The sequence below is a fragment of the Octodon degus genome, unplaced genomic scaffold (genome assembly GCF_000260255.1).
Source record: "Octodon degus isolate 3935 unplaced genomic scaffold, OctDeg1.0 scaffold00168, whole genome shotgun sequence".
Classification (NCBI taxonomy): Eukaryota; Metazoa; Chordata; class Mammalia; order Rodentia; family Octodontidae; genus Octodon; species Octodon degus.
In genome coordinates, this window is record NW_004524744.1 from 496,574 (window position 1) to 513,745 (window position 17,172).

Here is a 17,172-nt window from a genome sequence, read left to right on the forward strand (position 1 = left end):
ACAGAAAAGTATGAGAATGATTTCCCCCCAAATGGAGAGTATCAAACGAGAAACAACAACAACAAAAAACTTTAAAAGAACTAAACATAAATTATAATGCTGAAAATGATAATGAACAACAACAAAAACCTGGAAAGGCTCAGAAAGTCTTGAGCAGGTAGAAAAAAAGTCCACCAAAAACAGATCAGTTGAGGTTAAAAACCACAAGGAACAAAGAAACTTAAACATGAGTAAAGTTTTAGAGATCTACTGGATACCAACATGTGCATAATAGGAATCTCTGAAGGTCAGGACAGAAAAGAACAGGACAAATGAAAATACCAATGGTCAAAGGCATCTGAAATGTGATGAAAATTATTTAGATACAGGGCTGGCGGTATAGCTCAGCAGACTAAGGGCTTGCTTAAGTAAGCTCAGGAGCCAGGGTTCCATCCCTGGCACCACATGCCATGCCAACCCCACCCTGGGTGCGCTGAACCAGGGCGATGAAATCCGGACATGGTGGCACTTGCCTGCAACCCCAGCACTAGGGAGGCAGAAATTAGGAGGGTCACTACAAGTCTGAACTGTGTAGTGAGATACTGTATCAAAAAAAAACTTGAAAATTATTTAGAAACAAATCCAAGAAGCTTAAGATTTTGCATGCAAATAGAAATGAAAAATAAGCATGAGATACTGAATTATATAAAACAGATTATAAGTCAAAAAATGCAAAAGGAAACAAAATTGTTATATAAAGATAAAGCGATCAATTTAGCACAAGCATAACAATTGTAAATATAGATACACACAACAATGGGCCATACACTGGGGAGATGGCTCAGTAGAATAAGCAAGGGCCCGAGTTCAACCCCCAGTTCTGCTTGGGAAAAAAAAAAAAATTCCCTAGCCTCTCAAGGTCAGTGAGCACTCAGGACACAGGAGAACCTGTGCTATAACATCATGTAACTCAGTTGTGTCCCAAACTTTCTGATCAAGGAGATTATGGGGGTCACAGAGGAAAGTAAATGATGTAGAATGTGCCTAAGGAGAGTCACATGGAGAGAAAACATTCTCTCAGGCTTTCACAGAGAGCAAATGGGTCAAGCAATGGCCATGACTCATCGACATGGCTGACACTGACAAAGGATCTACAAACTGTGGTACAGGGTTTCAGGGTATATCCTGAGGGGATTTGACTTGTCAGATACAAAAGCTACATTTCTTCATATATAGGTCTTGCTTTATCTTGGTCTTATGCATCCAGCAGAAAAGTATAAAAACGAGGTATAAAAAGTAAGGCCATATTAATATATTGAGGTGTAAAAGGCTCAAGTCAACAACTTCTGACATTGCCAGTCCTATGGAAAACCCACTACTATTATGGACTACTGGACTACATTGGATTATTTTGCTGAATTCACATATCTACAGTATTTAAATGACAATGGAATACCCTTCTCTGACAAAACTAAACAAAAGAAAGGAGATACAAATGAAGGACCATTTTGTATTTGAATAGGATAGATATACAGCTACTTTCTCTTAATTCAATGAATAGAAAGATTTGTTCTAATAGTGTTTGTGGACAGGATATCATGTCTAAATCTTGTACTATGAATAATTGCTAAGAAGACAACAATATACAATGTATTAATTATTGAAACTGTCCTATTAATCGGTTTTGAAACTGGCTCATTGCTATTTGTTTCTCAATAAAATTATTAAAAAAATAAAATATTGTAATGTTAAGAAATCTATACAAAGTGTAATTATTTTGTGCAAATGAGATTTTTCCATGCAACTGCATCTTCTATAATATAGTTCAATATAACGATTATTTGTTAAATAATACTTGAATAAAAAAATAAATGCTAAAAATAAATAAATAAAGTAGGGGCGAGGAGATGGCTCAGTGGAATAAGTGCTTCTCCGGCAAGCACAACGGCCTAAATTCAATCCCCAGTTCCACAAAAAAAAAAAAGTAATTTTCCAGCCTCCAAAAAAAACAGTGGGTCATACAAATACATAAAAGAAGTATTGACAGACCTAAAGAAAGAGATTCCAATACAGTGATAGCTGGGAATGTCAATAGTTCATATTCATTAATAAAGAGGTCATTCAGAGATAAAATCAGCAATATGTACATACCAAAGGGATACAATAAGACACTTAACAGGGCATTTCATCCAAAAACTCCAGAATTAGTGTTTGAAACATTCTTCAGTACAGACCACACGTCATGCAACAAAACAAGTGTCACCAGATTTTTTAAAAAAAAATGTTTCTTCTTTGACCACAATGGAATTTTTTGGTATCTTCCGTTTCCTTCATCAGTGTTTGAGTTTGGATTGTAGAATTATTTTATATTCTTGGATATTCCTAACTATGTACTTTCTTTTATTCTGTTTTAAATGAAATTGCATTTTTTTCACCTATTTTGTTAATGGTATATAAAAATGCTACCCTTTTTTGAACTCTGTTCACTTATCCTGACATTTTACTAAATTTGCTTATCAGTTTTGATATTTTTTAAAGCGGGTTCTTCTGTACATAGGTGATATCTTATGTATGTCTTATCCATTCTTCAGTTAATGGGCATCTGAATTGGCAAAAAGTCTCTGGATATAAGCTAAATGCACAGAAGTAAAAGTAGACAAATGGAATTCTTGTTATATTAAGAGCTTCTGCAAAGCAAGGGAAATGATCACCAAACTGAAAATACCTACAAAATGAAAGAAAATGCCAACTATTCATCCAACAAAGGATTAACACTAGAATATATAAGAAACTCAATGACATAATAAATACAAATATAACAAACTCCAAGACATATATAAACAGAAAAGATGCTTGATAAAACAGAAAAGATACAGCCTTTCCTTCCCCCTCATAGAACAAACTGTGTACTGCTTGCCTCTTACACTGCAGCACAGGTCCTAATAAACCTTCTTTCAGATGGTTATTTTGCTATTCATGATTTCTATCTTTAGCAGAGCAGTCTGAGCTGGTTACACTAAAAGTTGGTAGCACTAAAGCCTGCTCACCCTAAAAGTGGCTAGCAGCCAGGGTTGGTACACTGAGGACAGCTAGCAGCCAGAAAATGGCATGGAACAATGGAGGGCTACTAGGTTGCTAATTCTGACTACTGTAAGAGTTCTACAGAGCTGCCACAAAAGCAGAGAAGGTGATCACAGGCACTATCAGCTGAAAGTTCCTGACATTTAAAGCTCAGAGCTACTAACACTAAGAGGACTGTATTTTTGCCTTTTTGTGATATGTATTCAAATTGAGTGCAAACTTTCGATAGGTAACATAAACAATATAAAGTCTCAGAGCTTTATAGTTCTTTTTCTTTTTTTCCATAATTTTATTGAGAAACAAATAGCAATGAGACAGTTTCAAACCAAATTGGTAGGACAGTTTCAATAATTAACACATTGCATACATTCTTCCTAGTGGTTAAATGCTATACAAGATGTGGACATGACACCCTATTTACAAACACCATTAGAACAAATCCCTCTATTCATTAAGAGAATGTAACTATATATCTATCCCAACTACTTTGAATACAGATACAAAATGGACATTCATCTGTATACCCTTTTTTTGTTAAGTTTCGTTATTTGAATATTATAGGTATGTAAACTCAGCAAAATATTCTAAAAGAGTCCAGTAGCCCATAATAGTATTGGGTCTTCCACTTGACTGGCAATGTCAGAAATTGTTGACCTGAGTCCATGTTGTCAAATTAAATCCATCTATGTTTGAAAATATATTAACACACAACCAAATTGGATTACCTTGAAGATGAACATGTTGCTTAAATTGGGAGAAATATGTGTAATGAAATAAAAATAAACATCTACTGAGATGAAAAAAAGTACTCAATGAACTATCTGAATAAGGATTAACAAAGTAGAAATAAAATTTCTGAAATCTAAACCCTTTATCAGGGGCTGGGGAGATGGCTCAGTGGAATAAGTGCTTCCCTGGCAAGTGTAAGGGCCTGAGTTCAATCCCCGGTTCTGCAAAAAACATAAAAAATTAAAAATAAAAAAAAAAACCTTTATCAAAACCGTAACACAAATATCACTCTTAATAAAAAAACTATTAGAAGCATTATCCTTTAAAATTATAAGCAACTTAAGCACGCTAACAATAATTCTAATTTAATATCATATGAAATATCCAAGTCACTATATTAAAGAAATTAAATACAGAGTCTGCAAAAATATATATACACACTTCTAGGAAAGAAAAACAGTATAACCTTTTCAACAGATGGTATTATCCTCACATTGGGGACCCTAGATGTCATATATCATATAAAACCCATGACACTGCCACCCCTCAGAGAAGAAATTAAAAAGCTACGTGCAGCAATCTCAATGACCAAGGTTACCCAAGCAGCAGTTTGCCATATTAATAAATGTCTGGAAGTTAATGGCCACTACTTTGAGCACCCATTGTAATTGTAGAAGCCAAAGGTAACGTACTAATCTCATAAAGTCTCAATAAATTTAGTATTAAAATATTTATACAAGTTTTTCTGTTCCTGAAGTATGTATCATTTTTGGCAGACTCATATAAATTTAAAAGGAAAAAAAATTGTAACAGCAGACGAAATGATTATCTGTATACGAAGTCCCAAAAGAATTTTCAAATTTTTAGGAAGAAGGAAAAGATAGCTAAGGCTTGCTATAAGATCACTGTTGAAAACTACCAAGGGTGGTAAGGTTCAATGAGAGAGCACTTACATATCATGAATGAACCCTTAGTTTGATCCTCAACCCAGCAAAACAAGACATACTGCACCAGCAAATGAACATTTTAAAACATAAAAAAAGAGAAAATCATGGTTTCAAAGGGGGGGGGGACCCAAAAAGTGTGCTTAACCACTATTCAGAAAGTTGTAACATATTATTCAGACATTATAATCTTTTTGAATTTTTTTACTTTTTTTTTTTTTTGGGGGGGGGGTACAAGGAACCAAACACTTGACAGGCAGGTGCTGTGCCACTGTGCCACATCTCCAGCTAAATATAATCTAAAGAATTTAAAAGGGAGCCCAATTCTTGAATAGAAATATTCAATAAAAGTTATTGCTTCCTCAAACAGTCCAGAGAGAACACAACTCTAAAGTTGCAACACATTTTTTGTGTATGAAACTGAACAAGTCATTTCTTAGCTATAAGGAAGAGAGCTAAGGAACCAAAACTATCAAAATATTAACAACAGAAGAATGTGAGGACTTCTCAAATGAAATATTACTTTTTAATACAAAGCCATAAAAATTAACATAGTAATTGGTGAAACATTAGACAAACTACCACAAGAACAAAACTGAGATCTCAAAAGTAGACTAGACATAGCAGATAAGACTTTGCCCCATATAGTGGTGCAAATCTGTAATCCCAGCATTCAGGAGGCCGAGGCTGAAAGATAATCATGAGTTTAAGGCCAGCCTTGGCTACAAAGTGAGTTCCAGGTCAGCCTAAACATAGTGAGATCCTGTCTCTAAATAAATAGAACAGAGAAAGAGGGGTGACTCACTAATAAGTGGAAAAAGGCAAGTCTGTTCAATAAATGACCCTGAGACAACTGGTTATTTATAGGACAATTAGACCCCTACTGAAAACAGATCCTCATAACATATTTAAAAATCAATACTAAATGAATTAAAGAATTATAAAGAGCAATACTTTAAAACTTTTACAAAGTATGTTGAGAAAATACACTAATTTTAAAAAATTTTGAAATTGATCTAATTAAAAATATATTAAAGATACCATAAAGAAAACAAAAAAAGGTCATACAATGGGAGAAGACATTTATTTAAAAAAAAAAAAAAAAAACACAAAAATATCCAACTGAAAATAAGCAGGGCCTGGGGGAGACAGCTCATAGAATAAGCACTTGCTTTGGCAAGCGCTGGGTCATGAGTTTAGTCCCCAGTACCGCAAAAAAAAAAAAAAAAAAAGATGGCTGGCCAGATAGCTCAGTGGATTACAGTGCCTGCTTAGGCAGACGCAGGGGGCGGGGGTTCAATTCCTGGGCCTGCCGTGCTGGCCTTACCCCTGGGGCACCTCTGAGACAGTGATTGAGACTGGGTGTGGTGGCATGCACCTGTAATCCCAGCACTTGGGAGGCTGTAAACAGGAGGATCACTATGTTTCCAATCTACGTAGTGAGACCCTGTAGACCTGTACTAAATAAAAAAAATAAATAAAAAAAAAAAAATAGGCAAAAGATATAAATAGTAGTTTCACAGAACAAATACTAATCACAAATAAATGTACAAAAAGATAAAAATATTCAATTTTAGCAAGGAGGAAATGTCAAGAGTATAATTTAAAATTACTTCATACTCAATAATTGACAAAATTTTTAAAAGTATAACAATACCAACTATTGAAAAATGTGAACTGTATTATTTTGGAAGTGTAGTTCAGTAAAACTAGCATGTAAAAACCTTACAGACTTAACTAATAAAGCTAAGGATGTGGGATTACATAACCCAGTAATTCCATGTCACTCCTATGAACTATATCAGGAGAAATAATAGAATGTCCATAATTACACTGCTTACTGTAGCCAGAAGTGGGAGACAGGGAGACAGTAGAATAAATACAGCATAATACATGTATTTATCAGAATATAGTGTCACAATTAAACAAATGAAGCACAATTACAAGTCTGTATCATGGCAAAATGATAAAATCTTAAATGTTGAACAAGTCACAGGAAATTATATTCAGGAGTCAATATAAAAGTTAAGACATCTTTAACAAATACAGACATAATCCCAATCTCTAAAATAAATCAAATATATATATACACATAGTAAAATAGTCTTCCACTAGTTCAGTCTAAGAGATAAGATAGAATTTTTTTCAAATTGTTGAGGTTCAATATAATTTATGAGGCAATAGTAATGTTTAATTTATAAGGACATCATGTGTCAGAGAAAATATTTTATATCTTAGGACATCTACTTTAAATTAATTTCTAAAAAACTTCATGAGAATTTTTTTTTGGTACTAGGAATTGAATCCAAGGCCTTTCCCACTGAGCTATATTCCCAGACCTCTTTTTATTTTGAGACAGAGTCTTGCTAAATTACTCTATTGCTCAATTTTGAGATCTTAGCATGCAGGGGGTATGGGATCACAGGAATGCACCACCACACCCATTGGAAACTATTATTTATGCCTTTTCTTCTTACACATTGCTGTTCTTTAAAAGACCATGTACAACTTACTGGATTGGTCATAAGTATGACCAGTCAGGTTCACATGCTCATCGCTACATGAATAGAAACTGATACTGACAGAAAACTAAATATTCTCAAAGACCAAAAAAAAAAAAAAAAAATAGAAATACAGGTTGAACACTCCTAATTTGAGTCAGAAACGCTTCTAAATCTAAAACTTCTTGAGCACTGGTATGATGCCACTAGTGAAAAACTTCCCATGTTACCTCATGTAATAAGTCACAGTCAAAATGTAAGTGCACTAAAAATACCACACAATACTATCTTTCACATATGTGTAAACAGTGTATGTAAAACACAAATTTTGTGTTAATATATGAGTCTCACATCCAAGGTATTTCATTATGTATACTCATCAAGTAAAATACCCAAATTCTAGAGCATTACCTGGTCTATATTTAAAACAGAACAAATCGAAGTTTAATGAAAAGTGATTTATCCATAGGCATGAACAACGCTCAGTTAGAGTTGGTGAAGCAGAGCTGGTTTGTGACTTAACAGAGAAGGCATCTAAGAAGAGATTTTAATGAACGTATTTCAGTAGACAAAAGGGAACTACAGCAAAAGCCCAAACAAAAACAGTAGTTTTAAGATTAATACTTTAGCAAAACAATACAAGACCAAGAAGACACTAGATATCTAGAATTAGTCCATTTAGTGCTATTTATTCTGTATTTTCTGGGAACATATCTAAGTGAGATAACACAAAATAGATTTATGAAAAACTAAAGACTACTAACATTTGCTTTTTCAAATGATATGCCTGGTATAATGCTTGTTATTTAAGTCTGCTGGGTTCAACTGTAGATTATTAATTTCTCACTGATATGCTACCCATCAGTACTAGGAAAAAGAAAATAGATACTTTGATTAATGTTAAGAGAAACTATGGAGCCAGGTATGGTGGTACATCCCTATAATTCCAGCACTCTAGGAGACTGAGGCAAGATCATGAGTTGAAGCCCAGCTTGAACAACCTATAAAATTAGTCAGACACTGTCTAAATTAAAAAGAAGTTTGAAATGCAGTGAGATAGTGAGGTTAAGATTGATACCTAAATCATTTGATAATAACAATAAGCTTTTCTTCTGGATGGTTAACAACCTAAGTTTGCAGACCAAATTAGAGAAAAAGGAGGGCTACAAGGAAAGCCAACTTTTTGGCCCTAGCCTTCTAAGGTCAATTAAGACTCAGGACATATGAGAACTTGTACTGTAACGTCATGTACCTCGGTAGTGTCCCAAATTTTCTGATCAAGAAGATTATGGGGCCAAAGAGGAAAGCGATCGATGACATAGAGTGGGCCTAAGGAGAGTCACATGGGGAGAAGACACTCTCTCAGGCTTTCACAGAGAGCACATTGGCCAAGCAATGGTCGTGACTCATCCACATGGCTGCACTGATAAAGGTTCTACAATCTGAGGTACAGGATCTCAGGACAAATCCTGAGGGCATTTCATTGACCTTCTCAGACCAAAAAGCTACAACTCTTGTTGCACAGGTCCTGCTTTACCTTGGTCTTAACCATCCAGTAGAAAAGTATGAAGACGAAATATAAGAAATAAAGCCATGCTGTTAAGTTAAGCTGTGAGTGACTCAGGTCAATAATTTCTGTCATTGCCAGTTAAACAGAAGACCCAATGCTATTATGGGCTACTGGACTCTTTTAGAATATTTTGCTGAGTTTACACAGCTATAATATTCAGTAACTGAACTTAGGAAAAATGGGGTACACCGATGAATGTCCATTCTGTATCTGTGTATTCAAAGTGGTTGGGGTAGATATATAGTTGCATTGTCTTAATGAATGGAATGATTTGTTCTATTGGTGTTTGTAAATAGGATCACAAGTCCGCATCTTGTACAGCAATTAACCACTAAGAATAATATATGCAGTGTATAATTTGTTGAAACTGTACTTCCGATTTGATTTGAAACTGTCTCATTGCTATATGTTTATCAATAAAACTGTAGAAAAAAAAATAAAATAAAATAAAATTCCCCGAAAAATAAATAAATAAATAAATAAATTAAAAAGAACTGGGATGCAGCTCAGTACAAAAGCCCTGAGTTCCACTGGAAGAAAAGGGGGAATTCTTAATAAAGGCAAAGAATCATAATTTATTAAGATCAATAGGAAAGTATTAATGTCATACTTTATGGACTTAAAATTTATAAATATTTTTTTAATTAAAGAGGAAAATGCTGGCCTTTCCATTGCTAGGTGGGCTATTTCACCAATATAAAATTTAGTGTATGAAAATAAGATAAAATGTCCGAACCATTAAATCTTAAATGCCTAAAGGTTAATTCTCAGGAAAATATTTTAGATTCAAATATTTTATGTTTTAGATTAAAGTGTTTTAGAGGGGCTGGGGAGATGGCTCAGTGGAATAAGCACTTCCCTGGGAAGCACAAGGGCCTGAGTTCAATCCCCAGTTCCACCAAAAAAACAGTACTTTAGAAAATATTTTAGATATATATTTTAAATATTTCCTTGTTTACTTCATACATTATATAAAAACTACCAAAAAAACGAAAAAAAGGTAAAACTATACGTTTAGGCTATGCATGTAATTATCTAACTTACCAGACTAAAAAGAAAGCCTAGTATCATTTCTGCAATTTCATTCAATATTATTAATATTCTTTCTATTCTTACTGAAACCTCAATATTAATCACCTCCATTACGTAACAAAAAGAAAATTAAAATGATCTTATACAACAGTAGTACAGCACCTGCACACCATGTAGAAGGCCCTAGGTTTGATCCTGAAAGGGAAGAAGGAAAGTAAGTATGACAGTTAAAGTGGATGGCCAGCTTTCTTGGCTTGCTTTCCAGGTGTATATGACTAGGTCACTATGGTACCATATATGGTCCCTGACTCCTTCATCTCTTTCACTGTTTCCCCCCTCCTCTGCTTTCTGACCACTAGGAACTAGCAGCTTTCCTCCAGGTTGTTTCTGTTGTGAAGCCATTCACTGACTGAATCCCTTGAAACTGTGAGCCAAATCAAAACTCTCCATTAAATTTGTGGGTACAGATATTGTATCTCAGCAACAGGAAAGCTAATTACTATATGAAGAAAGAAAGAAAATGCAAATAAAAATTTTTATAGATAGTCTAAGAAGAAAAATACCTGAAAGCATATAAAGTAAAACCTGAATGATGCTCATTCCAGAGCATGGGAGAATATCTTTTAATCAATCCTGTAGAAAAATGAACTCTTTCATATGCTTTGACATTAACAGAAAATTATACAAATTTCAGTATTTATATAGAGTGTAACTTTTATCCCAAACTGAGCAAAATGCAACCACATAGAAGAAAATGTATTTTTAATTTAGAATAATCATACTAATTAAGCATAACTAATTTTTAGAATTGTTTTCCTTTTTGTAATCACATATGCCAATGCTACCTTATCTACTGAATTAAAAGCTAAAATGGGATGTGCTAAGACTTTATCCTAATAAGTCATCCTTAAAGTACTGTGCTAAATAATTTAAAATATCTCCTCAATACAATGAAACCCATAATTTGTACAATGTGTTTATAACTATAATAAAAAGGAAAAACACGAAAGTTCCCCTATAAAACTTATAGTGTCCCTATAAGTTTGTTAAGCTGATACTAGAACTTTTAAGCTCAACCTGATACTCAAAGAACTACTTTTCTACTAAGCAAAAGTGTAGCTGCTTTCTCAAAATGTTATTAAAGCCAGAACAGTATACAAAATGATTTTTAAAGAGCACAGAACACTCAGTTCTAAGTATTAAGACTGTATCTTTAATAACAAAAAAATTTCACCCACCTTTCAAACCTAGAGTTTGTAGCTGGAAGAGCCGACCAAGTTCATAAGGCAAAACCCGTAACATATTGTGATTTAAAAGCAATTCCCTGTTTAAAAAGAAACTGTTTTAATATACCGAAGCTTTATTTTAATATGTGTATTTGCCATTCTAACCATTTGTATAACATGAGTAACAGTTTCATTCAAATGATTTCTTTATGTTAACCCAAAACTTCTGTGCTTAATACTATTAAAGTACTATATTGAACTTATTTTTTGGTACTACGAATCAAACTCAGGACCTTACACTTGCCAGGAAGGCATTATACCTGAGCTACATCCTGGCCAAAGTCTTAAGGTCTTACAATACTATATTACAGTAATAACATACTACAAAATGTATAACTGCCACAGTTTTTAAGTTTTAATAGTGTTTCTATGATTTACTTATCCTTTAACATAGATTAGAGGGAAAGAAAGTTATACATCATTCTCAATCTAAATCCATCTTCTTTGCTCTCACCCAAAATCCTATCAGATGAAATCAAAGTGATACATCAGTATCCAAAGACAGTAAGTGAACTTGAGCCTAATTTGATTTATAGAAAAGAATAAATTTTTACATACACTTCAGGAATAAACTAAGTTATAATTAGCCTAATCATCATCTTTAGCTAATCAACAGCTTTAGCTGTTTATAACATGGTCATTTCTAAACAGTATGAAACAGAAAACTACAGAAAAATGAAATTAATAAAGAACAATAACTGAATGAGTTGGGTGTGGTGGACCATGCTTATAATTGCAGCAACTGGAAGGATGATGCAAATGAATGAACTTCAAGACCAGTGTGGGACTTATATAGTAAGACCTTGGCTTCAAAAGTGAAAAAAAAAAAAGGCAGGGGATAGTGGCACATGTCTGTAATCTGAACACCTAATATTCTGGGACCCTGAGGCAGGAGAATCACAAATTCAATCCCAGCCTGGGCAACTTAATGACTTAGCGAGACCCTATCCCAAAATAAAAGAGTGAACTGGAACTATAGCTCAGTACAGAAAGTCCTAGGTTCAATCCCCAGTACTGCAAAGGTAGGGAAGGGAAGGAGAAGGGAGGGATGAGAGGGAATGGAGGAAAGGTAGAAAAGGTAGGAGCAGGACAGTATAGAGCGGAAAGGGGGAGGAAGAAGAGAAGGCAGAAGAAAGTATATCAAAAATGTAAAATACAACAGCGAACATAAAAAGACAAAGAACTCTCACCAACAATCAGATACAGGGGCTGGAGAGATGGCTCAGTGGTCTAAAGCACCTACTTGAAACAAGCTTGGCAAAGCACAGAGACCGCGGTTCGATCCCCAGCACCACATGCCAGCCAGACCCGCCCCCTGGTGGGCTGAGCTGGCCACACACACACACACAAATAAAATATTAAAGCACAGGAAAGAATATACAAGGAAAGTATAGCATAAATAAGGTCTAAATTTAGGGTTGGCCAAATAGCTCATCAGGTTAAAGGGCCTGCAAGCAGGTGCTGGGCTGGGGGTTCGATCCAGCTGTGCTGGGCCCGCCCCTGGGGCGCTGAGACAGCAATTGAGACTGGGCATGGTGGTGCGCCTATAATCCTAGCTCTTGGGAGGCTGTAAACAGGCAGATTACTAGGAGTTCAATCTAGTAGTAAGACCCTGAACACCCGTAGACCCTTCCCTAAAATACAAAAATAAATAAACATGGTTTAAATTTGACTGTGAAATTCTGAGCAGACTACAGAAAAAACAGCACTTTCATTAAATGATCAAAAAGTTCTAAAACCAATAAAAAGGATGGTAAAGAACAGTATGTTTATTTACTGCGTTAACAGATAATGCTAAAAATAAAAAAGAAACAAAACAGATAATACAGAAAGGCAATTTTTTTGTTTGTTTATTTTTGTGGAACCGGGGATTAAACTGAGGCCCTATCTCCCCAGCCCCAATTTTTTTTTTTCATGGGGAACACATACATGGTCTTAAGATTCCTGCAGCATGTTATACTACGAAGAAGTTTTTTTCTAGAAACAAATCTACCAAGTTTTAGAGTTTTCTTAATGAGTACTAATATAAAATACAAATACACATTATTTTACAGTAGGAATATATTCCTTTAAGCTTGCCTTATAAGCAAATCATATTTTCCAAATTATTTCTGGTTAGTCATATCAGAGTTGAAAACAAAATGAGAGACTCTTAATCTTATTCCACCTCCGATCTGTCAAAACTGATGATAGGAATCTCCAAATTTTAAAGGAAGTGTTCATTGGAAGCCAACACAAAAACTATGCTTACAGGCGCCGGGGAGATGGCTCAGCAGAATAAGCACTTGCCTGGCAAGCACAAGGGCCTGAGTTCAACCCCCAGTCCCTCCAAAAAAAGGTTATGCTTACAGAGTTTACATCATTTGATTGTCACAGACATATACAAATCCCACTCTAAAAACAGTTGCATCCCATAATTTTATTTGGTAAATTTAGGATTTTATGTAATGAGTCATGTATGTAATATTTCCTCACCTGAGAGACACCATGTTTCCTAGTTCTGCTGGTAAACTTCTGAGTTTATTGGATGATAGATCCAGGTAAACCAGATTATGAAGCTTGGCAATATCAGGTGGAATGCGACTAAGGTAATTGTCATTTAGGTGCAGCGCTGTCAAGTGTGTCAATGACCAAAGTGATGTACTTAAGCTCCGCACTCTACCTAAAATGCAAAATATTACAGCATAAAAACTAGGCCCAAGACAAAATTTAACCTGTAAGACTAAAATGCAGAAGCAGTCAGGGGTGGTGGCACAAACCTATGATCCCAGAATAAAGAGGCTGAGGCAGGAGAATCACCACATGTTCAAAACCAACTTGAGCTATACAGCAAGTTGAAAACCAGACTGAACTACATAGTGGGACCTTGTCTTAAAAAACAAAATAAAAATATAAAAGAAATTGCAAATAAAGTAATACTATATCTGACATTTTAATTTCATACTTAGCGCCACGATTGCTTCTGCAAAATACATGGCTTTGATTTTATTTCATGACACTTTCACCTAATAACCATTCTCATGGGCCCTCTGTGTGTTAAATGAATTGTGGCAAGAGAGGTGTGGTGGTGCATGTCTATAATCACAGAACTCGGGAGGCTGAGGCAGGATTGCCATGAGTTTAAGGCCAGCCTGAGCTACACAGGGAGCTCAAGGCCAGCCTGGACTACTTAGTAAGACCCTGTCTCAAAAAAACAATGAATGAATGAATGAATGAATGGTGGTAAGGTATAGAGACCTTTGGAGTCATATATCATGGGATTGGATTGAGCTTTTATGGAAGAAAGGTCTTGATTTTATTTTTAAATCATACTCCTTACAAAACTATTAGAGCAAGGTTTATCTATACCCATGGCCTAGGTTAAGCTACAGACTTTAAATAGGCAAGAATAATTACTATGATTTAGAATCAACTTTAGCCAACAGGAAAACCACTATTTTCCCAAAGGAGACAACTTTCTTCAGCTTTAAAGAATTAAAGACATATGTATTATTGTATGTTATCCTGTTTCTGCTATTCGTTTTTGCTGTTTTTACTCTTCAAAATAGAACAAAATTTTTTAAAAATTAAAGACTAACAACTTTGGTTTTAAGATTTTTCATGAAGATATTCAAATAACCATAAATCAAGCTGTGATATTATGCTGAAGATGCATTAAGTCAGAAGACCTATGCCAGTCTTATTACCACTGATTAGCTATGTAAGTTCAAGCAAACCATCTAGTCTCAGCTTTCACACAATAAGATATTATCTATCTTACATACAACAATATTATATAAAAATCACAAATTTTATAAAAATAAAGTGGTATTTTAACTTTACAACAAACAAATTTTAATGAGAAGGATAATGGAAGGTAGAAGACACAAAATCTCAAAAGGAAATGTTCCTTTTCATACAGCAATTGAGGAATAAATTCAATTTTTTCCTTTTTTCTAGCAACAGACTTAAAAGAGATAAATACTTGTACCTCAGTATCTTTGTTTTTATTTAGTTCATCCAATTAAAATCAAAAATACAACAATACTCTTGTTTGTTAGTTACTTCCCAGATCAAATGCTTTAGATGCCACTCACCCGAGATTTCTAATTCTGCCCAGTGAGATTTTTTCCCATTGGCTACCTCCTCTGCTGACATGATGGTATAAATTCTGCGAGGATCTGGAGGATCATATTTTTCCTTTGGCATCCCTATTAGTCTGTGGAGAAACATAAAATCAATTAGTATAATCCTACAGAGAAATAAAAAGAAACTGTGACAATTTTCTTTTCCTTTTCTATTACCAAGCTACTAAGTCATTTTATACCACAAATTTCCCTTGAAAACACATTATCTGCTGTATAATACACTCTTATTAAAGAAATTCACTAACATGATAGATTGACCTTACAACCAGTCTCCTGGTAGACTCTTACATTAGTCTAAGAGAATCAGATAGTTCTATCTTCCTTCCCTCAGTGATATGCAGATATCTTACTCAGCATAACATCCTACTTGGCAGATTAATTTAAAGATATATAAAAATCACAAGGCCTCAAGATTCCTCTATGTTTATTGGAGAAGCTTCTCTCTCCTATTGATAACAAATGAAAAAGAACACAGCCCACATCACTGTGGGGAGCCATCCAACAACTATGGAGAAAAAAGGACAGAGACCTCACTGAATCACACCTGTAGCACTTCCAAGCAAGCCAACATAGGATATTTCCCTTACTAAGGTAATCCGAGCTGTGTTTTCTGTTACTTGCCTCTAAATTCCTTGCAAGGCTTGATTTATATCTGTTGTCCTGAGATAACTGTTAATATTGCTCCTTTTCAATCTCCAGAGTAGCCAACTGGGTAAGTCATTGCACTGGTCAAAACTACTTCCATGCAACCTTTTTCATAATCATATACATTCATCAATGATGACCAACTGAGACTTAAAACTACTCAAATGTGCCATGTATAAAGATGACAAATGTCCCCTAAAAGTAACCTCATTCAAGCAATCCAGTATAAGGATTACTTTAACAGTAGGATTTACAAAAATGATGGGCTTCAGCCAGCCTGAATTCCTACGTACTATTCATAAATTGCCACATAATGCTATAGTTGGTTCTTTGCTCATACTTTAACATACAGAAACAAACACACCCCAAAGCCAAGTGTCTGAATCTCCAAGTTACTTCTAAGTTTAGGATTAAAATACGATTCAGTGGTAGAGAACCATGCCGCAGCAGGCTGTTTGTATCATTAAAAGCTCTAAAAAGTTTACCATCACTGAATAGGGGATCTTAAATTTTTTTTTACTTATACAGAATATAAAAGTAGTTCATCATATACCAGGAAATCAAAACTAGTTCATAAGTATACAATCAAAATTTCCCATACCATAATTTTGAAGAGGAAATAGTCATTTCCTTCCTTCTACTCAAAGGGGCAAAGAAAAGTTTTCCAGGTTTGCTTATCTTATAAAAGTAATTAGTTTCAAGGTTTCTACATTAAGTCCTTCAATTTTAATCTTATACAGGTTGGGTGATATTAAAGCATGATTTTCTATCTTATAAATTCATACTGTACAAAAAATATGATCATTTTCCACAGGAGGAAAAGTTGATTTTTTAAACTGGAAATTTGACTTGAAGTTATAAATCTACAAACTGCTTCAAGAAGAATTTAATGTTATTATAGAAGTTTAATTTTATTTCATTAACAATCAATTTGGACAACCTAAACTTAAGATTTTTCTCCCATAGTTCTGAATTAAGCCTCAGTCTCTTCCAATCAATTAAAATGCTTTAATGCCTCCAACTTATCTAAATATCCTATTTTTCAAAAAAGGTAATATAATTTTCAACACCAATTTTTTCAAGACTGTGATTTCTTATCCAGGTTTGATCCCCTATATCACATACTGCACCAGACTCCCCCTGGGGGGAGGCTGAGACAGGAGGATCACTGAATCTGAGCTGCAGAGTAAAACCCTGTACCAAACAAATAAATGATTTTAAAAGTCCTAATTCTAGGAAGAGCTTAATCACCACCAAAGGATGAGGAAGCTTGATTTC

At 34.6% G+C, this 17,172-nt stretch overlaps 1 protein-coding gene across 1 annotated transcript in view; it reads right to left on the reverse strand.

Annotated features, from left to right (window-relative positions):
- Window positions 1–15,317, reverse strand: part of Cnot6l (CCR4-NOT transcription complex subunit 6 like) — a 93,138-nt gene extending 77,821 nt beyond the window's left edge. Inside the window, exons 1-3 of the mRNA XM_004643185.3 lie at window positions 15,199–15,317; window positions 13,598–13,784; window positions 11,075–11,160 (exon numbers count right to left, since the gene is read on the reverse strand). Of these exons, the coding sequence (XP_004643242.1) occupies window positions 11,075–11,160; window positions 13,598–13,784; window positions 15,199–15,310 (385 nt within the window). The 5' untranslated portion in view covers window positions 15,311–15,317. The remainder of the gene's footprint in view (window positions 1–11,074; window positions 11,161–13,597; window positions 13,785–15,198) is intronic.
- Between the last annotated feature and the right edge of the window lie 1,855 nt (window positions 15,318–17,172).